General features: G+C 35.6%; 1 protein-coding gene across 1 annotated transcript; it reads left to right on the plus strand.

Annotated features, from left to right (window-relative positions):
* The first annotated feature begins 635 nt into the window (after window positions 1–635).
* LOC116136426 (E3 ubiquitin-protein ligase ATL31-like) lies at window positions 636–2,202 on the plus strand. The gene is made up of 4 exons (XM_031422136.1): window positions 636–1,124; window positions 1,236–1,633; window positions 2,000–2,081; window positions 2,185–2,202. The coding sequence occupies exons 1-4, from the start codon at window positions 636–638 to the stop codon at window positions 2,200–2,202; spliced, it is 987 nt and encodes a 328-aa protein (XP_031277996.1).
* The last annotated feature ends 18,901 nt before the right edge of the window (window positions 2,203–21,103 follow it).

The raw sequence follows: 21,103 nt of genomic DNA on the forward strand, positions 1-21,103 counted from the left end.
TTAAAAAAAAAAAGGTAAGTTATATCTTTATTTGAAAAAACAGAAGCATCTAAAGTGGAATATCGTTCTATTTAATTATATTAATTTCCAATGACATAAATATCTTTAAAAGATAAAATTAATGTGAATGAAAAAATTAAAAATTATAATAAAAATTAAAAACTGTAAGGAAAATGTTATTAATGAAAAATAACTGGTCTATTATTATAAATAACCAAATATGACAAAATTATTAACACCTCAAATGAGCATAGAAGGATAGTTATCGTTACGAAATGGACAGTGATTATAAAAGAAGAGAATTCTAGGGAATTCCTACAGCCTCTAGTTTCCTAGAATTTAGATTAAATCAATCAAGCTAGCTGTCACTCTCAATTAGACTCTGAATTAGAGGTCCGGGACCACTTATGTCCACTTCACTACTTAATTACACAATTAAATTACCATAACTATTCTTACGTTTCCTTCCCGCTTTCACACCCTACCCCACCAAATGATGACGTCAGCACTGGCGCTTCTCATTTTTCTTCTCCACCACGACACCTTTCTCTTCCTTCGTTTCTATTCTGTGCCACATCACTCCCGTCTCTAACAACTTCACACTCGCAATCCATTTTGTCTCATTTTCATCTTTCATGGGAGAAACTCAACTCAACCCTCTGGTCACGCCTCCACTCACATGGATTCTCCTTTTCCCTGCGTCGTGGCGTTACGCCACTGCACAGTCTGTCGCACCGCCGCCGCCGCAAAACTCCAACCTCGGAATCTACTCAAACTTTGATCCGTCTATGGCTATTATAATTCTGATACTCGTATCCAGTTTCGTATTCATTACGTTGTTCTCCATCTATGTCCGTCACTGCTCAGAAACCATGATTTCTGTACCTCCACCCGCTGATGACGGCTCCGTGAAGCGTGGCCTTGATCCTGCCGTGATCAGGACTTTTCCGACGTTCATTTACTCTGCTGTTAAAGATCTCAAATTAGGTAAAGGTGCTCTTGAATGTGCAGTGTGTTTAAGCGAGTTTGAAGACGACGAAACGCTGCGTTTAATTCCGAAATGCGATCACGTCTTCCATCCTGATTGCATCGACTTATGGCTGGGTTCTCACGTTACGTGTCCGGTTTGTCGAGCAAACCTTACAATCGAACAGAAAGAGCCGGCTAGATTAACGAATGCAAACAACGATTTGAACAGTAACCAGAATCAGAATCAGAATCAGAATCAGAATCAGAATCAGAATCAGAATCAGAACGAGAACAATTCAGTTTCTGAAATTGTTATTGATGTGAACGATGAGCTAAGCAGAAGCAATGAAGTGCAATTAGGCGAAACTGTTAGAAGAAACGACGCCGTGTCTCTGAAGTTTCCACGGTCTCACTCGACGGGACATTCGCTTGTACTAGCCGGAGTGAACGTAGAGAGATACACATTAAGATTGCCTGTAGAGATTAGAAAGCAATTAATTAACGGTAAGATTAAGCGAACACAGAGTTTTAGTGTCGTTTTGGGAAGGGAAGGGACTTCCAGAAAGGGTAGTTATAGGAGTGGAGGAGATGGAAGTAACAGAGGAAAACGTAATATGGACCGGTGGGTTTTGTCGAGGACTACACCGTTTGTTTCGAAGACGAGGTCTGTCAATTTTTTAAAGTTTGAGAGAGAAGGGTCGTCCGATTCCAATAGTAGGAATTTGTTGATGGCGGTTACGGGGCCGTTAAATTGTTTGAATATGAAAGTTGATCAAGGAGAACAATCGTCGTCAAGGCCGTCTAAGCCTCTGATTTAACTGATAATAGCATTTGGAGATGGGCATTTTTGGTTTGCTTTTTCTTTTATTTGCTAATTGCAACGAAAATTATGTACATATTAATTAATAAAAAGATAGGACAAAATCTTCTTGATTTTCTTTTACAACAAGATATGGTGTAGGCTCTTAGGATTTGATACATTGTAATTTTGTAACAGATAAAGTTTTATGTAATTTCAATAACTTTGCAGAGTCTACTTTGGTAGATTAGTAAGGGAAAAGGATGCAAGGCCAGCCATTGAATATTGTGATGGTAGAGGTCATGAAATTGAGGTGATTTGTGTTTATATTATTATTATTATTATTATTATATGTTTCAACCAATGACTTGAATTACTGTTTTGAATTTGACATTTTGCATTTGCCTGGGTGGTAGGGGGATGAACCTGGGTAATAACTAATAACTACCTGAGGAATAAGACATTTTTAACCTTTGCGCCGTTTCTTACTTCAATTTCTATCTTTTAGATTAAATAATAATTTGATTAATATTAAATTAAATATATTCTTATGTCCTGAGAGATAAATGTCTTGATACTAGCATATTTTTTATCGTTGTTTTTTTTCTTTTTCTTTTTCTCCCCTCTTTTATTTTCTCCGTTTCACCTAATAAACACATATTATAACAGTTAATCTTTAACTTTTTTTTTTTCACATTATTTTTCTCAGTATTTGAATTTTTAAATAATTTCTTACTGCATAATTTCAGTAATATATCATAAAAAATTGTTTAAGCAGTCAATTTTTTTTTGTTTTTTTTTTTTTTTTTTTATGCATTATGAATGTGCTAGATCTTTGTCTTTAAATAATAAGTAATGCTATCTATACAAACTATTTCCTACCAATCAGGGGAGGACCCAACCTCTTGGAGGGTAGGCCTGGGTAAGGTAAAAAAAAAAAAAATTTATATAGTCCATAAACAAATACTATTAATAAATATATATTTAGACTTATCTTTAAATTTAAAAAAAAAAAAATATTATACATATATCCAAACTCATAAAAAAATTGTTATTAATATATATATATATATATATTTCACACTTACATTATATTAAAAGTTTTAAAACTCTCTCCACTTTTTTCTACATACATCTGTTTTTTATGATTTTATCCTTAAAATTATTTATTCTTCAATTCTCTCTTTCACTTTCTTTATGTTATTCGTTATTAAAATTTTTGAAGATTGAAATTGTTAAAACTTTCACTCATTAAGGTGCCACAATTAACTTCATTTTCTGTTTTCTCACTTTTAGGTATGTGTATTGCTCATTTCATTTTAGTTTATTTTAGGGTTGAATCATGCTTATTTTTTGAAGGTTTTTTATTCTAATTTGATGAAAAAAGGCATGGATCTTGTAAGTTTGTTTTGTGTTTTGTGTTTAAAAATGTTCATGCTTTCTCAAATTAAATCTTAACTATATTTTACTGAACGCTATTCTTCGTCCTTCATCCACCACTTTCTTATATTTCAAACATCATCGTTTAGCTACTCAAAATTATTAAAGAAGTTTGGGTTATTATCTATGTTTAGATTAAGAAAATTTCCCTTTTTTTTTTTTTTTTTATTAATTCATATTAAAAGTCAAGGCAACGTTGACTTAATTTAAGTTTTGATTGACTTTAACTTGACTAGACCTGATCAAAGTCATGAAAATTTATATTATAATCTTTAAAAGTAAAAAAAAAAATTAAAAATTAAAAATTAAAAGAAAAGAAAAGGAGAAATAAAAAATTTGTGTAGAACATTTTTGGTAGATATTGATTGTTGTAAACTTTTTTAGTTATATTGGATTTAAATGGATCGTTAGATTCCCATGGTCTTTTGCTCTCTTTAATTTAGAGGTTTTTCCACGTAAAAATTTTCTTGTGTTTCCTCGTGAATTGGATGTTATTTTCAACATAATTTGCTCAAGGTTTTGCTTCTCATATATTTATTGAAGTAATAAGGTATTGTGTTATTGCATTATTTTCTTTCAGATTATTGATATTGTATTATTTCTTTTGCTTAAGGTTTGATGATTTTTTATAAGTTTTCACTAGTTGTTTGACAAACAATAGCGGAACCGCAGATGCCTCCTTTCGACAAAAATCCTGGGTCCGCCACTGATACCAATTGATGTGATACACTTGCATGTTTGTCGCATGTTTGTCATGTAATTTCTTTTAATTATTTAATTTATTTTTAAATTTAAAGTTATCAAATCATCTTAAAACACTCAGTATGAAAGAACTTCAGTATGAAAGAGTTTATATATGAAATATTATCCTTAAATGAAATATGATAAATCTTATACTACACAAGAAGTTCATAAACTTGGCTACCCAAAACCCTTTAATTCTCAATCAAATAAAGACTTCTTTCTTCTTCTAAAGTTATCATATCTAGTGAGAGAATCCTCTAAATCCTTATCTAATACTTCTCTCTCTCTCCCTCTTTTAAATAATTTTTTTTTTTTTCTTTTTGAATTTAAGAAACCAAAATACCAGATAGGCCATCTATTTTCTATGCAATGTTATTTACACTACTGCAAACTAGAGACGGTGGAAGAGACCAGTATACAATTTATTTTGAGCACTTTGGATATTTTATAAGTTTGCATGAAGATAAAAGAAAAAGAGTGACGATAGAGAAAAGGTTAATCATAAATGTGTTAATTCCAAGACGCTTATTTATTGTACTGACAAATACCAAGCTCAAATCCCACAATTAATCAACCACAGTAACTATCTACCCAAAACCAATTAAGTAAACACACCAATAATCTCACACAACCAGAAGAAGATGAATAAAATACGATGATATTTGATTTCAAGTAAGAATCAATTGAACACAACTTTGATTCAACAGAAAATTAGAAAGCAAAACAGAGAAGATAAAATGAAAATACTGAGGAAAACATATTACGCAATTCATTCCCATACTCTATAACATAATTTACCAACTAACCACCCTCATGCCACCATCTATCCACACTCACTTGACTCACTTGCTTGGCATTCTTTTTGCTGCATTACCAATAATCCCTTGTTGTCCCCTCCCACGCCTTCTAATATAGACCACAATAGGTGTTTAATCAATAACAACGCCAACCAACAACAACCCACCAACCCACCCCCCAACCAAAAGGAGAGTCACCTTGTCCTCAAGGTGGAATTAGGGAAACTGTAAGTTCAATGTGGTAAAGTCCTCCTAGGTGTCATCATGATGCTACAGCCTTTTCCACTTAATGAGGACCTCTTGCTTTCCATTAAGTAAACTCCTGGTTTTAATGACTTCTTTAGGTTCTACAACTAAAACCAAGTCATTCATTGAGTGTTGCGGGGAGAGGCTGAACGTTGGCTAGTGCAGATGTGTTCTTCGTTAATTGGGATACATGGAAGACGTTGTGAATGCGGCTATCACATGTAACTCCAACCTTCAGGTTGTAGCTCCCATTTTCTCAGTAACCCGGAAGGGACCATAAAATCTTGGACTAAGCTTCTCATTGTACCTCTGGGCCAAGGATCCCAGACGGTAAGGCTGGAGTTTTAAATAGGCCGACTCTCCCACCTCAAATTGAACATCTCTCCTTTTTGTATTTGCGTAAGTTCTCATACGATTATGAGCTTTATTGAGGTTGTCCTTAAGCTCAACGAGGATATTGTTACGATCCCAAAGCTGCTAGTTTAATTCGTCCATTATGGAGCTTTGATCAGTGTGCTTTAGCAAGGTAGTAGGATCTCTTTCGTAGAGTGCTTTAAAAGGGCTCATTCCCATAGAACTACTATAGGTTGTATTGAACTGGAATTCGGTCCACAGAATCCACCTAGTCTTATGTTGTGGCTGATTTCCTACAAAACAATGCAAGTAGGTTTCCAACATTGATTTACCACCTCGTTTGACCATCCGTCTGAGGGTGATATGCTAAACTCATATGAAGTTTCGTTCCGGATTGTTTAACAATTCCCCCCAAAAGTGGCTCATGAAAATTCTGTCCAGATTTGAAATAATAGTCTTCGGAAACCATGCAATCGAACCGCTTCTTTAATGAACAAAGTAGCCACTTCTTTAACTATAAAGGATGTTTCAACATTAAAAATGACTATACTTCGTAAGCCGATCAATGACCACCACACAGTATCATCATTTTGCGCCTTGGGTAGCCCTATCACAAAATCCATTGAAATGTCTTCCAGACGTAAACAGAATAGGAAGGGGTTGTGAAAACCTGTTGGACTAGAGCATCGCACTTACTTTGTTGACACACTATACATGTTCGACATAGGCATGGATATCTCTTTCATACCCTCCTAATCAACTACATTGATAAGGTGCTTGTGTGTGCAAAAGAATTGGAGTGCCCTCTAATGGGTGATGAATGAAAATCGTCAACAACTTCTGAATATGGGGGCCTTTGCTTGGTACAACAAGTCGATATGATAAATCAGGGGGCGCCCAACTAATTTAAAAGGAGGATGGCTCTGTGGTTCTGTGAAGAGTTGTTGAAAATTTGCTGCAATTTTTCATCATTTTGTATAGCTTCTTCTAATTCCTTTAAGCCATTGAGACACCCAACGATAAGGAATTATTTTCGGCAGCTTCATAACATTTGGACAGAGCATTTCGACCTTGTTTTCAAGTCTCGGTCGGTACAGTACTCAAAGTTTAGTCCTACTAGCTTGATCACCCATTTTTGCCGGTCCTCTCCCAATAACCTCTGCTCTGTCAAAAATTGTAAACTCCGCTGGTCTGTTCTAATGATGAATGCCTCCCAAGTAATAATGTCACACTTCTATATCGCTAATACCACTGCCATCATCTCGTTATAAACGACTTTAATTTCGATCTTAATGACAAACCTTTCTCAAGAAAGCTAAGGGTCTTTCTTCTTGCATAAGGACAACCCCTAACCCAATTCTCGACGTATAACTGTTTGAAAGTCGGGCATGACTAACATAGGCACGCTGGTTAGGATCAGTTTCAAGGCTCAAAGGCTTCCTGAGCAGCATCATCAATGAAAATGAGTCTTTCTTTAATAGTTATGTAAGAGGAAGCACTACTATGTCGTAACCCCTGACAAATCTGCGATAGTATCTCGTTAATCCAAGAATCCTCCAAGAGCTCAAACATCTCTTCGAATTGGCCACCTATTGATACTTTCTATTTTTGATGGATCTACTGCAACCCCTTCGATCGAGATAATGCGACCGAGATACCCCAGTTTTCGTTGCCCGAAAAAGCACTTCTTTTGGTTGGCTACTAAGTGTAGGGGTGGGATAATCTGTTTAACCAAACGAATGAGAAAATTTAGCTGCCCGCCATCCCAAGTTTTGATTTAGAAAGGCCTTGAAACTGTTTTTCATTTTTTTTTTTAATTTAGAGAAGATGAGGTGGCATAGTTAGGATTAATTAAACACGTAAATGGGTTAAAATGAAAAGATAAAACATATGGGGGCCAAATAAAAAATAATGAATTTTTTAAAATTTGAAATTTCTCAAAACAAGCTCCACTATTCACCTCGCTTAATCGAAATTCATTAGGGTAAAAAGCGATTTCTTGAACCAAAGGGAGACACGATTTTTCCGATTGAGCACCTGCAAATTGCACCCTAAAATCAATTTCTTGAACTCTAAACCAAATACAGTCGTTGCTTTTCGATGTATAGTCATATTTCCGATCGATTTGTTGAACCCTAAAATCGATTTCCTTAACCCTAAACGAATATGTGCATTTCCGGCAATACAGTCCACATTTCCGATCGAAACTGCAAACTTTGACACCAAATTCAATCCAAACCATGGCTGACACTCAATGAGGAGGAAAACCCAACGCCACTTCGAATCCTAGATTCTGGTGGCGCAAGCGTTCAATGGCTGCTCTGGTGGATCATCGATCAGTGAAGGTGTCCACACGCAGAGGAGACGTCAGCGGCACAAGAACAAAGGGAAAAACCGACAAACGGTTCTGAATGAGGAGTCAGGCGAGAATTCAGGCCAAGAGGAGGAGTCTGGCGAGAATTCAGGCCAAAGGAGGTTAGGCGAGAATTCAGGCCAGGAGGAGTTCGTCCGAGGATTCAGGCGACGACGAGGAGGCCGGCGAAGAAAGGGTACGTTGTTTGGGAATATTGCTTGTACTGTCGCTTAAGTGATCATTTTTGTCGCTTAACGACATTAATCTGTTTTACTCAGATCGTTAAACGATCCTTTGTATCACTTAGCAATTGATTCATTTACTCTTGGTCGTTAAGCGATTTTAGATCGCTTAAGTGACTTGTCGAGGCAGAATCACAGATATAATAAGCAATCTTTTGTATCGCTTAAGAGATTCTCAGTTTACTCTTGGTCGCTTAGCGATTTCAGATCGCTTAAGCGATCTTGCACGAGGCAGAGTCAAGATCTCTTAAGCGGTAGTTTTTTGTTACTGTATTTTGTTTATTAGTTTTTTGGTTTATTTTGTTGCTGACATTTTGTTTATATCGATGTGCAGATTGTGCAGACCGTAAACTGTAGAGACTACAGTTAGAGCTATAATGAGAAGGTATCCACTTCCCTGTAAGGGTGACGGTGAGGTCAGTTGGGATTTTTTTGACATAAGGGCCATTTTAGCTGAAGAGGCGTGGTGAAAAGATTCGGTTGCACTTGTTTTGGTCAGTTTTTAATCGGAACAAATTGAAAAAAGGCATTTTGGGGCAGGGAGTGCATTACATGTTGCTGCACTCAAAAAATGCAACAAAAAAAGAAATGTGGTTCGTGGTGGACAAAGCCATTACGGTTTGAGATGATGGAGTATGCCTTGGTGACGGCTTAGATGCGGGGAAGTGCCAAATAAGCGGAGGCAGACGCAATAGGACGAGTCTGGGAGCCATAAGGTTTCATAATAAAGTTTTACAAGGGGCAAAGTCTATTACAGGACACGTTTTAGAGGAGAGGCTAGACAGTTCGGTTTAAGATGGAGAGAATATAAAAGTGTGCTTGCTATTGTTTTTACATTCTATCTTATTGGCTAGTGACTCAACAAAAGCTGTTGAGAAAGATTGGTTGTTGTTTGCAAGCGACTTGGAGTTCTTTAATTCTTATCCGTCGGGACGGATATCATTTGAGTGAACCATCAAGAGCCTGAAAAAACTAGACATGGCTTTAAAGCATGATGAATGGGGCGGGAAGGCTAAACCAAGCACGTTTAATTTGTTTGGCTTCCCATGCAATGCAGGTAAATATTAATAGCTCTCTGTTATATTTTTATAATATATGGTTTGAATTATGATATGAACTGTTTTTATAATGTAGGCTTGGATGTACGACCATCCCTGTCTTCGCTAAGGCGACGAAGGGAGCGGGCGGGGCGGGGGGGGGGGGGGGGGGGGGGGGGGGGGGGGGGAGGGGGGGGGGGGAGGACAACAATTTGGATGTGCAACAGCAATTCCTCTAGGACGTTGCAGTGGATATCGGGAAGTGTACCATCAATTACACCAAATAGAGATTGATTCAAGCGGCTAGGTAAGATTAAAGGATTAAGATTTTGAATATGCATTTCGTTTGATTTTGCTTCACTGATTGATTTTGCTTCAATCTGATTGATTTGTTTTCTTATTGTAGGGAGTCGTCCGTCCCTTTCTCACCACTACTGGGATGAAGCGGAAGAGGACTATGTCATATCTTTCAAAGCAATGGAGGATGAAAGAGATGAACGGATAGACCGCTTGATGCGGGACCTAAAAGGGGTCACGCATGTGATGGTAGTTGCAGGGCCATTGCTTGACAACGTCGTTGATGCCGAGGATTTGTAGCTCCATGGGGCGGAGGCCCGAGATGAGGAGGAGAAGAGGGGGAAGAGTTCGTATGCCTCAGCAAACCGGTACAACAAGTACCGCTTTGCCGAGACATCGGCGTCAAGAGAATGAGGTGTGACCTCATAAACGACCTGTTTGAGAAGGAGATACACATACCTGGGAAATGTCAGGAGGAGGAGGAGGAGGAGAGGATCTGTGTTGGAGAAGATGTTAATGGCGAGGAATGTGTTAACGTGGCGGGAGGAAGAAGAAGAAGGTGTTTGGTTTATTTGCAAGAATTTCGACTCTTTGGGGACTATTATAATTTTTAAAAGATTACACAATTTTAATTAATCCTAATTAACCCCTAATCATATTTAATTAAGCTTAATAAAAATAAGGCTATTTAGTTCACATTTACAAACTACATAATGCCTTTTAATTAATTTTTAACTCAAATGTCTTTTAATAACTCCCCCCCAAACGAATGGGGTACACTGTAAACCGAATTGGTTATTCGGTTTAGGCAAAAAGGTAAACCGAACCAGACTGGTTTATATATAAACTGAATTTAACAGAATTGAATATTAGGTTTGGTTATCCGGTTAATCGGTTTTTATTCAACCCTAAATCTACATTTTTACATTTAAGTCCCTAAATTCAGATATTTATTATTTTATATATAATTCATGCTGTATTTTTATTTTATTTGGGTATTGCTGTTGTATTCTTTGTGTGAAAAACACATTAAATTACCTATTTGCAAATGTTGAATCCAGAATATGAAATAAAAACATAAAGTATTCAATTACATTACTCAATACTCATTATAAAAACATTGGCAAATTAAAAAGTGAAAACATTTGCAAATAAAAAAAAGTCTTCTTCAACCATCTAAAAGTTAACAACCCTACTTCAAAATTCAGATCTCCAAAGTCAAACTTCTTCAATTTGCTATAGTGCTAGAATAAGCACAACAATTCAGGCTGCATCTGCATCTGCATCTGCATATGCAGTAAACTTGTATTTAGCAACTCTCCAAAAAATAGAAATTCAAAGCAAAAGATGGTCCACCAAAAAATTAATTAACTACAGGAAATATCGACCCAAATTCAGCAACTCTCCAAAAAATATCAATGCAGTAGAAAATTGAAATTTAGTAAAGATGTAAGCATGTGGTGCAAAACAGGTGGAGCTTGTCTCCCTTCTAAATTCCCTTTAACTACATAAAGTTAGAATATTTGCACCTTTCACAATATATTATTAACAAGTCTAACCTCAAAGCTTAAGCCCATAGTAAAAAGTTACCTATCTATGACTAGCCTTGTCAAAATTGTAGACTTCATTAGGTGTGACTCTAGCATACATGACTAGAAAATGAACACAAACACATTCTTTCCTCTTCTTTTCTTCTCCCAGACAAAGAGGCAAATGCATATATCTAAATTGAAAATCAGTTCACAACAAATAACATAAAAATAGTTCAAAACATTTAAAAACGAATCATCTCCCCTGCCTATCTGTTTGTACTTAGACCAAATATTAACCTTAATAGCAAATGCATATATCTTATTGAAAATCAGTCACAACAAATAAACATAAACTAGTTCAAATAATTTAACCTGCATAACCAACTAAACCGTAAACCATTTGAAAGTTTTAAACCCTTATCATGTTGTTAAAACTTATGCGGAATTAGATTACTTGTTCATGTTGTGCTAATGAGTTGCTAAACTAATGATTAAACATAAACCATCCACAACATAAAATACACACACACTCAATTTTACATTGTCGGCAACATGCCTACATCCATGGGACCAAGTCCAGAAGAAGCTAATCCACTATGAAATAATTATGTTTCAGTTACAAAGACAAGAATAAGTATCAGTTGTAAAAACTCCCTGTTTGGACAACACTTCAATCTTCGCTCTTTGGTTGAACCTCAATCTTCATATCTAGCTTCTCCTCCACAGGACCACCAGGTCGCACTTGAGCTCCTTTCAAGTTTCAACAATGATGAATTACTTCAGCAACAGTAGCTCGAACTGTCCAGATCTCAACATGGAACAACGTTCCAGAATCAACTCATGCAGTGAGAGTAAAACACGGTAATTCAAAGTCTACCAAAGCATATCGAAAACCTACAAAAACAAACAACCTCAAAGAAAATATTCAGAGAGTAATGGAGGTAATAATATGGCTTCCTTCTTGAGATCCTAGACTCCCTTATAGGAAAGAATTCTTTAATCTATAATCTCCTTATAAGGAAAATCTTAAAATCATAATCTTCTTTTGGAAAGGATTCTTGAAATCATAATTAAATAAAATCTTTTCCAGCTCACATAATATTGAATAAGTATTTGCGTTTACTGTAAATGGATAATCGATCTTTCTTACCAAATCTGCAACTGAAATCAAATTTGCAAATCCAAACTAATACAAAGCTTTCTTTGTAACAATAATTCTTTCTTAAAGAAGCATATCATATATTCAGAAACAAAATAAAGCAATGAACTTGTCTTCTTTGAAGACGATGCAATAGGTTTATAAAGAAAATGGCATTTAGGAATAAAATATCAAAGTATTTCTATTAAACGTCGTATAGCCCTATGCGCTTTCTGCTCGTTTTGTCATCAGGACTTCGGCGAGATATCGACTCTGTTGGCTCTCTAAACATAGTATTATTATACCAAAAAGAAAACGCTCAAAACTAGTGCTCGATTCAGCCAAATCAAGACCCATTACTGGTGGCTGAAAAACTGAGTAAAACGGCGTATAGCCCTATGCGCTTTCTGCTCGTTTGTCATCAGGTTTTCGGCGAGATCGACTCTGTTGGCTCTCTAAACATAGTATTGATTGCACCAAAAAAAAAAAAAAGGCTCAAAACTAGAGCTCGATTAGCCAAATCGAGACCTATTACTGGTGGCTGAAAAAACTGAGTCAACAGCGTATAGGCCCTATGCGGCTTTCTGCTCGTTTGTCATCAGGTTTTCGGCGAGATCGACTCTGTTGGCTCTCTAAAAATAGTATTGATTGTACCAAAAAGAAAACGCTCAAATTCCACAAATAGAAATATAATAACATTTAATTAAGGCAGGTGCGATATGCATGAATGTTAAAATAAAATATGTCAGACATGTTGTGATCACTGCGATTGTGTTGTGAATACCTTTAAAGTGAAACTAAATAGATTGTGCACCAATCTGAATGAATTAGTTGACAAAACCAAAATATGTACAATCTCCCCCATTGTCAAACTTATGAACAAAGCACAATCTTAAGCAAAACACAATCAGTATCATCAATCAAAAATAGTTTTGCATTAAGTAAAGAACAACTAAACTGAATAACTCCTCCTCAATTAGTATACTCCCCATGAATAACTAAACCAAATCACTACCAAGCAATTAGTAATCAATGGCACAAGAGGGTTAGTTCAGTTCTCAATCAATCAATATAAAGTCAGATCACAAACCAACTAATGACTGATTGATTCACTGCACATGAAAGAAACAACATCAGCAAGTTCAATAAGGATCAGCAAACACAATAAATAACCTGCATCAGTAACCACAGTTAATAAAAAAATCAGCATCAAATCAGCTTACATAAAAGCATCATCAAATCGGCTTACATATTACATAAAAACATCATCAAATCAGCTTACGTAAAAACATAGAAAACTCTCCTTGAGTGAAACCAACCAAGGAAGCATAACAAACACAAATAATTCCCCCCCTCTTTGTTCATAATGTTTGGCAATCCTAGAAAATTGAGGGACTTGAATAGTGCATGGGCTCTAAAAATCAATGTGGGGACATACAAGAAAAAAAAACAGAGAGAACAAAAACGTGAACTAAAAAACTCAACAGTCATGTGATGACACTTAAATGTTTGTGTGAGCACACTTGGAATCGTTTGAGCAAACTGAACCAATTTAGACAATATGTGGTGACTGTCAACACTCATGTGAACACAATGAATCAAGATGACAACTTCACTCTCAAGGTGGCAACATACGTACAAAGGTAGTAGATCTTAAACACTTATTTTACTTTGAGCAAAAACAACAAAAAAATAAAAATTTATCATGAGATCAATAAAAAATTTATCAAATTTTAAGGAGGCAAGTGATACACATCTATACATATGATATTTTAAACAATTCTCAATCTTTAACAAAGATGCATAAGGAAAGTCTCTTCCATGTAGTTCAACAATCAAAGTTTCATGACTCAATACATACATGATAGCAATCAACAAGAAAACTTGATCATTTGTGTGTGTTGTGTCCTCAAGGGGGTGAATCGTGACACATTGGTCAAATCAAAACAATATATATAATATATCTCCTCCTTCCTCATACCACCAACCCCCCCCTTTTTTTTGTTTGAACATAATCTCAAAAAAATTGAATTCTTTTTCATATCAACTAAGCTAAATGGACAAATTCTCTCAAGAAGTAACCAAGTGTAGCTTTCACACTTACAAGGAGGTAACCCTCTAAATGGTAGATTTTCCAAAGACATAAGGGTCTTTACATCCGAGAAAATTACTCAAATATGACTTTCATACTCCAAGCAAGGTAGCTCTTTCACAAGGTGATAAGAATCAAGCATTATGCACTCAAGGATGTAAAAAAGTCATTATACTTCAAGAGATGAGAAAAACAAGGTGGACACCACACTCATTACATACATTTCACAAGAGAGAAATATTTTCAATGACATTCCATAAATCAAATACACTTGCAACTCTAAAACAAGAGAATTTTCTCATGATCTAATATAAAAGAAAACATAGTTCTACCCAAGTTGAATCAGTCTAATGGACTTCCTCAAATTCAAAAATGCTTGAAAATCTAAAACCTTTGTAAACAAGTTAGCTAGTTGAGAGTTTGTGTTTACATGTGCAAGAATGATAACCTTCTCTTCAACTGAGTCTCTAATAAAATGGTGCCTAATGTCAATGTGCTTAGTCCTAGAGTGTTGTACTGGATTCTTAGAAATATTGATTGCACTAGTATTGTCACAGAATACAGTTATACACTCTTGATCAAAACCATAATCACACAACATTTGTTTAAGCCACAAAACCTATGTACAACAGCTTCCTGTAGCAATGTATTCAGCCTCTGCCGTTGAGAGTGAAATGGAATTTTGCTTCTTGCTATACCATGTCACCAAATTATTTCCAAGATAAAAACATCCTTCTGATGTACTCTTCCTGTCATCCAAACTTCCAGCCCAATCTACATCACTGTAACCAACCAAGGTAGAGTTAGTATCACGTGCAAACCACAATCCAAAATCACATGTACCTGATACATATTTCATAATTCTCTTCACTGTGGTCAGGTGAAGTTCAGTTGGATCAGCTTGAAATCTAGCATAAATACCTACACTAAAACACAAATCAGGTCTACTAGCAGTTAAGTACAAAAGACTTCCTAATTATTATTTACCTTCTTCCCATTTTCATCCTTGGACAATTTAAGTGTAGAACTCATAGGGGTTTTAGCATATTTGGCATTTTCAAGACTAAACCTTGTAAGCATGTTCTTGGCATATTTAGTTTGAGACACAAACATACCGTCATTAAATTGTTTTATCTGAAGTCCTAGAAACATACTCAACTCACCTACCATGCTCATTTCAAATTCCTTTTTCATTAAGACTACAAATTCATCCAAATGAGTTTGAGATGTGGATCCAAAAATAATGTCATCAACATATATTTGTGCACACAAAAACTCACCATTACAATGCTTAATGAAAAGTTTTTTATCAGCATTACTTCTCTTGTAGTTGTGCTCAAGGAGAAAGGAGGTAAGCCACTCATACCATGCTCTTGGGGTCTGTTTCAACCCATACAATGCTTTCTTCAGTTTCAATACATGATCTGGCTTGTAAGGATCCTGAAATCCAACAGGTTGCTCCACATACACTTTTTCCATCAACATGCCATTTAAGAAGGCACTCTTCACATCCATTTGGTAGAGCTTCAACCTTAGACAACAAGCAACAACAAGTAACAATCTGATTGATTCCAATCTGGCCACTGGAGCGAAGGTCTCATCAAAATCTATTCCTTCAACTTGGGTATATCCTTGTGCAACGAGTCTGGCTTTGTTTTTGACAATGTTCCCAAACTCATCAGACTTGTTTTTGAAGATCCACTTGGTTCTTATAACATTTATACCTTTAGGTTAAGGAACCAAGCTTTACACATCGTTTCTCTCAAACTGTTCAAGCTCCTCATGCATAGCAACAATCTAGAAATCATCCTCCAGAGCTTGTTTTGCATTCTTTGGTTTTGCAGGAGAAACATAGCATAAGTTATTTATTTCATTCAACCTTTTTCTTCTTGTTACCATTACCTCTTCAGGATTTCCAATCACAATGGATGGTGGATGAGCTTTCTTGATCCAAGAGGGTGGTTTTTTAGTTTTTGGAGACTTTTTCTGAGTGATCTCATCAGACAAATCAATTAACAAATTAGGTCCTGGCCTTTCATAAACTAATCCTTGTTGGGCACTCACGGTGGTCACATTAGGTTATAGGGTGATCACCTTAGCTTGATCTTATGTTTAGTCAGATTCAAAGTGAACACACCATCTCGATCAGTGGTCACCTTAGCAGAGGCAGTCATATCTTCAATTTCATCTTTATGTGATAATTGTGAGTAATCTTTTGAATCAGAGAAAACCACATTAAATGACTCAATAATATGTTTAGTTCTCATGATAAAGATCCTATAGGCTCTATATTTAAAGAGTATTAGAGGAACACACCTTTATCACTCTTTGCATCAAATTTCCCTAAATGATCTCTATCATTCAAGACATAGCACTTGTAACCAAAGACATGGAAATATGAAAGTTTTGGCTTCTTACCTTTCCACAACTCATATGGAGTTGAGTTTGTGATGTACCTTTCCTTAAGAACACTCGGTTTGAAATGTGGTATGCAGTGTTAATTGCCTTGGCCCATAGTCGTGTTATCAACTTCTTGGCATTTAACATAACCTTTGCCATCTCTTGAAGAACTCTATTCTTCCTCTCCACTACACCATTATGTTAAGGTGTCTTTGGGGCAAAAAATTCATGCCAAATACCCTGCATATCACAGAAGTTAGAAAAATCAGAATTTTCAAACTCTCTACCATGATCACTCCTTATTCTTACCACTTTCTTCACTTGGCAATTTTGTTCCACCTGTAACCTTTTGACCAGACATTTAAAGACCTCAAATGCATCAGATTTCTCTTTTAAAAAATCAACCCATGTAAATCTAGAATAGTCATCTACACAAACAAAAAATATTTTTTCCCTCCTAAACTTTCAATTTGCATAGGGCCCATTAGATCCATATGGAGAAGTTCTAAAACACTAGAGATAGTTAACCAAGATTAAAGTTTATGAGGACTCTTAGTTTGCTTACCTTGTTGGCATGGGCCACACACTTTACCTTTGGGAAACTCAAGTTTAGGTAGTCCTTTGAGAACATCTTTTTTGGAGAGTTTCACTAGATCCTTGAAGTTCATATGCCCAAGTTTCTTGTGCCAAAGATCCACACAGTTTGTTTTGGAGCTTAAACAAGAAACTTTGTTAGACAATAAATAGCAATTGTCATTAGATCTCTTTCCCTCAAGCAAAGAAGTACCATCACCATTAAAGACTTGACACATATTCTTTGAAAATTTCATAATACAACCTTTATCACAAATTTGACTAAGATTTGCTTTAAGTCCTTCAACATAAAACACATCATTTAGCATTGGGAAGCCAGGAATGACAATAGAACCTTTTCCAAGAATCTTACCTCTTTTGCCATCTCTATAAGTTACATGACCAACTTCCCCATATTCAAAATTAGTTAATAAAATTTGTTACTTGTCATGTGTCTTGAACAACCACTGTCAAAGTACCATTGGTTATTTTGAAAAGCAAGCAATGATGTATGAGTAACAAGATATTGAGCACTTAACTTAGGTCTCCACACTTTTTTGTTTTTGGAAAAATTATTTTGATGTGGTGACCTGAGAGACTGATGTGGTGACTTTAAAGAAGAAAACTCATGATTTCCAATGCATCTTTTTAAATATGAAATTAGTTTAAAACAAATTGGTCTGATGTGTCCTTTCTTGTGACAAAAATGACATATTGGTATGAAATTTTTTAACTTTGAAATTTGCTCACGGTTCATCAACAGCTTTTGGAATTGATTCAGATACTTTAACGAAGGTGGTCACATTGGGTTTGGAGGTGCTTGCACCAGAAGAAAAACCCAAAACTTGCTTTATCACCAAAATTCTTCCCTTGTGCAAGAACTTCATCCACCTTGTATGAACCTGCATTTAACCTCTCAACAACGGCCTTAGCCTCAGTTAGTTCATTTAAAGCTTGATTTAACGAAATTTCCTTGTTAGGCAAATCAGAAAATAAGACTTTCAATTTATCATTCAAAACTTTCTTATCTTCTATCAAGATGCATTTTTCAGATTAAAATATTTAATCTTCTTGATAGCCTTTAACCATGACTCATACATCTTGTCATAAGCCTCTTATTGCTCTTTGTAGACATCACATGAGCCATCCAAGGACACACTATCATTGTCCTCTTGGTTCACCACAAATGCCAAGTAATTTTCATCTTCATCAGAGTCATTGCCTCCACTCTCACTTAGGGTGGCAACCATAGCTTTACCCTTTTTCTTCAGAGTGTTGGCACATTCAGGTTGAATATGACCATATCTTTCACACTCAAAGCATTTTATACCCTTGCTTTTCTTTTCATAATCTCTCAATTGTTTTTTCAAGAAGCCTTCCTAACCAGTTTGATTAGAAAACTTTTTCACAAAGGGTTGTTTTCCATTTTTACCCTCACTCGGTTTTCTAATATTCTTCTTCAAGAACTTTGCAAAGTTTTTACCAAGTAAAGCACACTCATCATCATCAATGTCATTTGAATCAACATAAGCAGGGGATTAAGAGATTACCTCATGTTTCAGTGCAAGTCCTTTACTTGATTTCTTATCCCATTGTTTTAGGTTTAGCTCAAAGGTTTGCAAGGATCCAATCAATTCATCTAGCTGCATCTCATCGAGGTCACGACATTCTTCAATAGAGGTGAACTTGGACATGAATCTCTTGGGTAAAGAGCACAACACTTTCCTGACAAGTTCAACATCAGTATATATTTTACCCAAAGCAAAACATTCATTTGTAACATCACACAATCTGCCATGAAAATCAGCAATAGTTTCATCATCATGCATAGCAAGATTTTCATAGTCAGTTATTAATCTTCTAAGTCTAGTCTTTTTCACAATGTTTGTTCTTTCATTTTTTGCTTGGAGTCTATCCCATGCATCCTTAGCTGTTTCATAGTTTGCTATATTTTTCATTTGATTAATACTAACAGCATTAAAAATAGCATGAAGAGCTTTTGAATTAAAATTAGACTCTGCTAACTCAACCTTAGTCCGTTGATCTATGGCTTTTCCTTTGCTTCCACTTGCTTCTTCAACTTTAGGTTCTTTCCAACCAACAATACAACTCCTCCAAGCTCTCTCATCAATGGATTTAAAAAAGGCACGCATCCTAGGTCTCCAAAAAGCATAATTGGTTCCCTCTAACAAGGGTGGTCTATTGGTAGACCCTCCTTCACTAAACAAACTCATAATAAACAAAACAACAGAGGTCGTCACATAGGACTGATGTGGTCACATAGAACACATATGTGGTCACATGAGGTTTGTAGTGAGAAAATTGTAAAAAAAAAAAAAAAAAAAAAAACGCAAACAAAAGCAAAAAGCAACAGCCACCAAATCAAGATTCAAGCACAAAAAAATAAAATAAAAAAATTAAAAAAAAGCAAGGATCTACTGAAATAACTCTTCAGAACATGCTCTGATACCAATTGAAAGTTTTAAACCCTTATCATGTTGATTAAAACTTATGCGAAATTAAGATTACTTGCTCACGTTGTGCTTAATGAGTTGCTAAACTAATGATTAAAAATATAAACCATCCACGACATAAAATAAAGCACACAACTCAATTTTACATGGTTCGGCAACATGCCTACATCCATGGGACCAAGTCCAGAGGAAGCTAATCCACTATGAAATAATTATGTGTTCAATTACAAAGACAAGAATAAGTATCAATTGTAAAAACTCCCTGTTTGGACAACACTTCAATCTTCGCTCTTTGGTTGAACCTCAAATCTTCGCTCTTTGGTTGAACCTCAAATCTTCATAGTCTAGCTTCTCCTCCACGGGACCACCAGGTCGCACTTGAGTTCCCTTCAAGTTTCAACAATGACGAATTACTTCGGTAGCAATAGCTTGAACACGTCCAGATCTCAACATGAAACAACGTTCCAGAATCAACCCATGCAGTGAGAGATAAAACACGGTAATTCAAAGCCTACTAAAGGATATCGGAAACCTACAAAAACTAAACAACCTCAAAGAAAATATTCAGAGAATAATAGAGGTAAATAATATGGCTTCTTTCAAAAAGTTCACAATAATAAAAGGATTATTTGTACTTGAGTGACTTTGAAAAGATAAACAAGAAACCAAACCTGTTTTGGAAGAGATTCTTGAGATCCTAGACTCCTTTATAGGAAAGAATTCTTTAATCTATAATCTCCTTATAAGGAAAGAATTCTTAAAATCATAATCTTCTTTTAGGAAAAGGATTCTTGAAATCATAATTAAATAAAATCTTTTCCAGCTCACATAATATATAATATCCAAAAAAAATCTTTCCACAACTGGAAATATAATCACATTTAATTAAGGCAGGTGCGATATGCATGAATATCAAAATAAAATTTGCCAGGCGTGTTGTGAACACTTTTAAAGTGAAACTAAATAGATTGTGCACCAATCTGAATAAATAAATTGACAAAACCAAAATACTAACACCATTTAATCATCAATGACAATATACCTCATATATTTTAATTTTTGAATACCCTTCAATCATCAAGATGAGTAAGACTAGTTTCTAATCCCCAACACGGAAACTCTACACAAAGTTGGACAAACAAGTTAGCTAAAATCATAAATAATGATGGAAAAGCTATAATTATAACTGAAAGTTAACAAAAAATGTTACCCGACTCAATTTTAGATAATTCCTCTAAGTTTTCCTCAATGGTCAATGGTCCACGCGTATTCCTAATCTAATCTTGTGTACAAATAAGAGCCTCCACCATCTTAGTAGTAAGGGAGCTATGAAATGGATCTAATACACGACCCCCCTTACTAAAAGCTAATTCAGATGCAACAGTTGAAACAGGCATAGCCAATACATCTCCTGCTATCATAGAGAGGACAACATATTTTGTTAAATTAGCCTTTCGCCATTTCAAGATATCAAAAGATTTGTCTTTGTCATCCTCACAATCATCCACTAAATACTTATCCAACTCTATTTTATGCTAAATAGCTTTCCTTGCAGCCTTTTTTTCATTATGCATAACCCTCATGAAGTCCTCATTATCAACATTTCATCATGCACA

This window comes from Pistacia vera, unplaced genomic scaffold (assembly GCF_008641045.1).
Source record: "Pistacia vera cultivar Batoury unplaced genomic scaffold, PisVer_v2 Contig313, whole genome shotgun sequence".
NCBI lineage: Eukaryota > Viridiplantae > Streptophyta > Magnoliopsida > Sapindales > Anacardiaceae > Pistacia > Pistacia vera.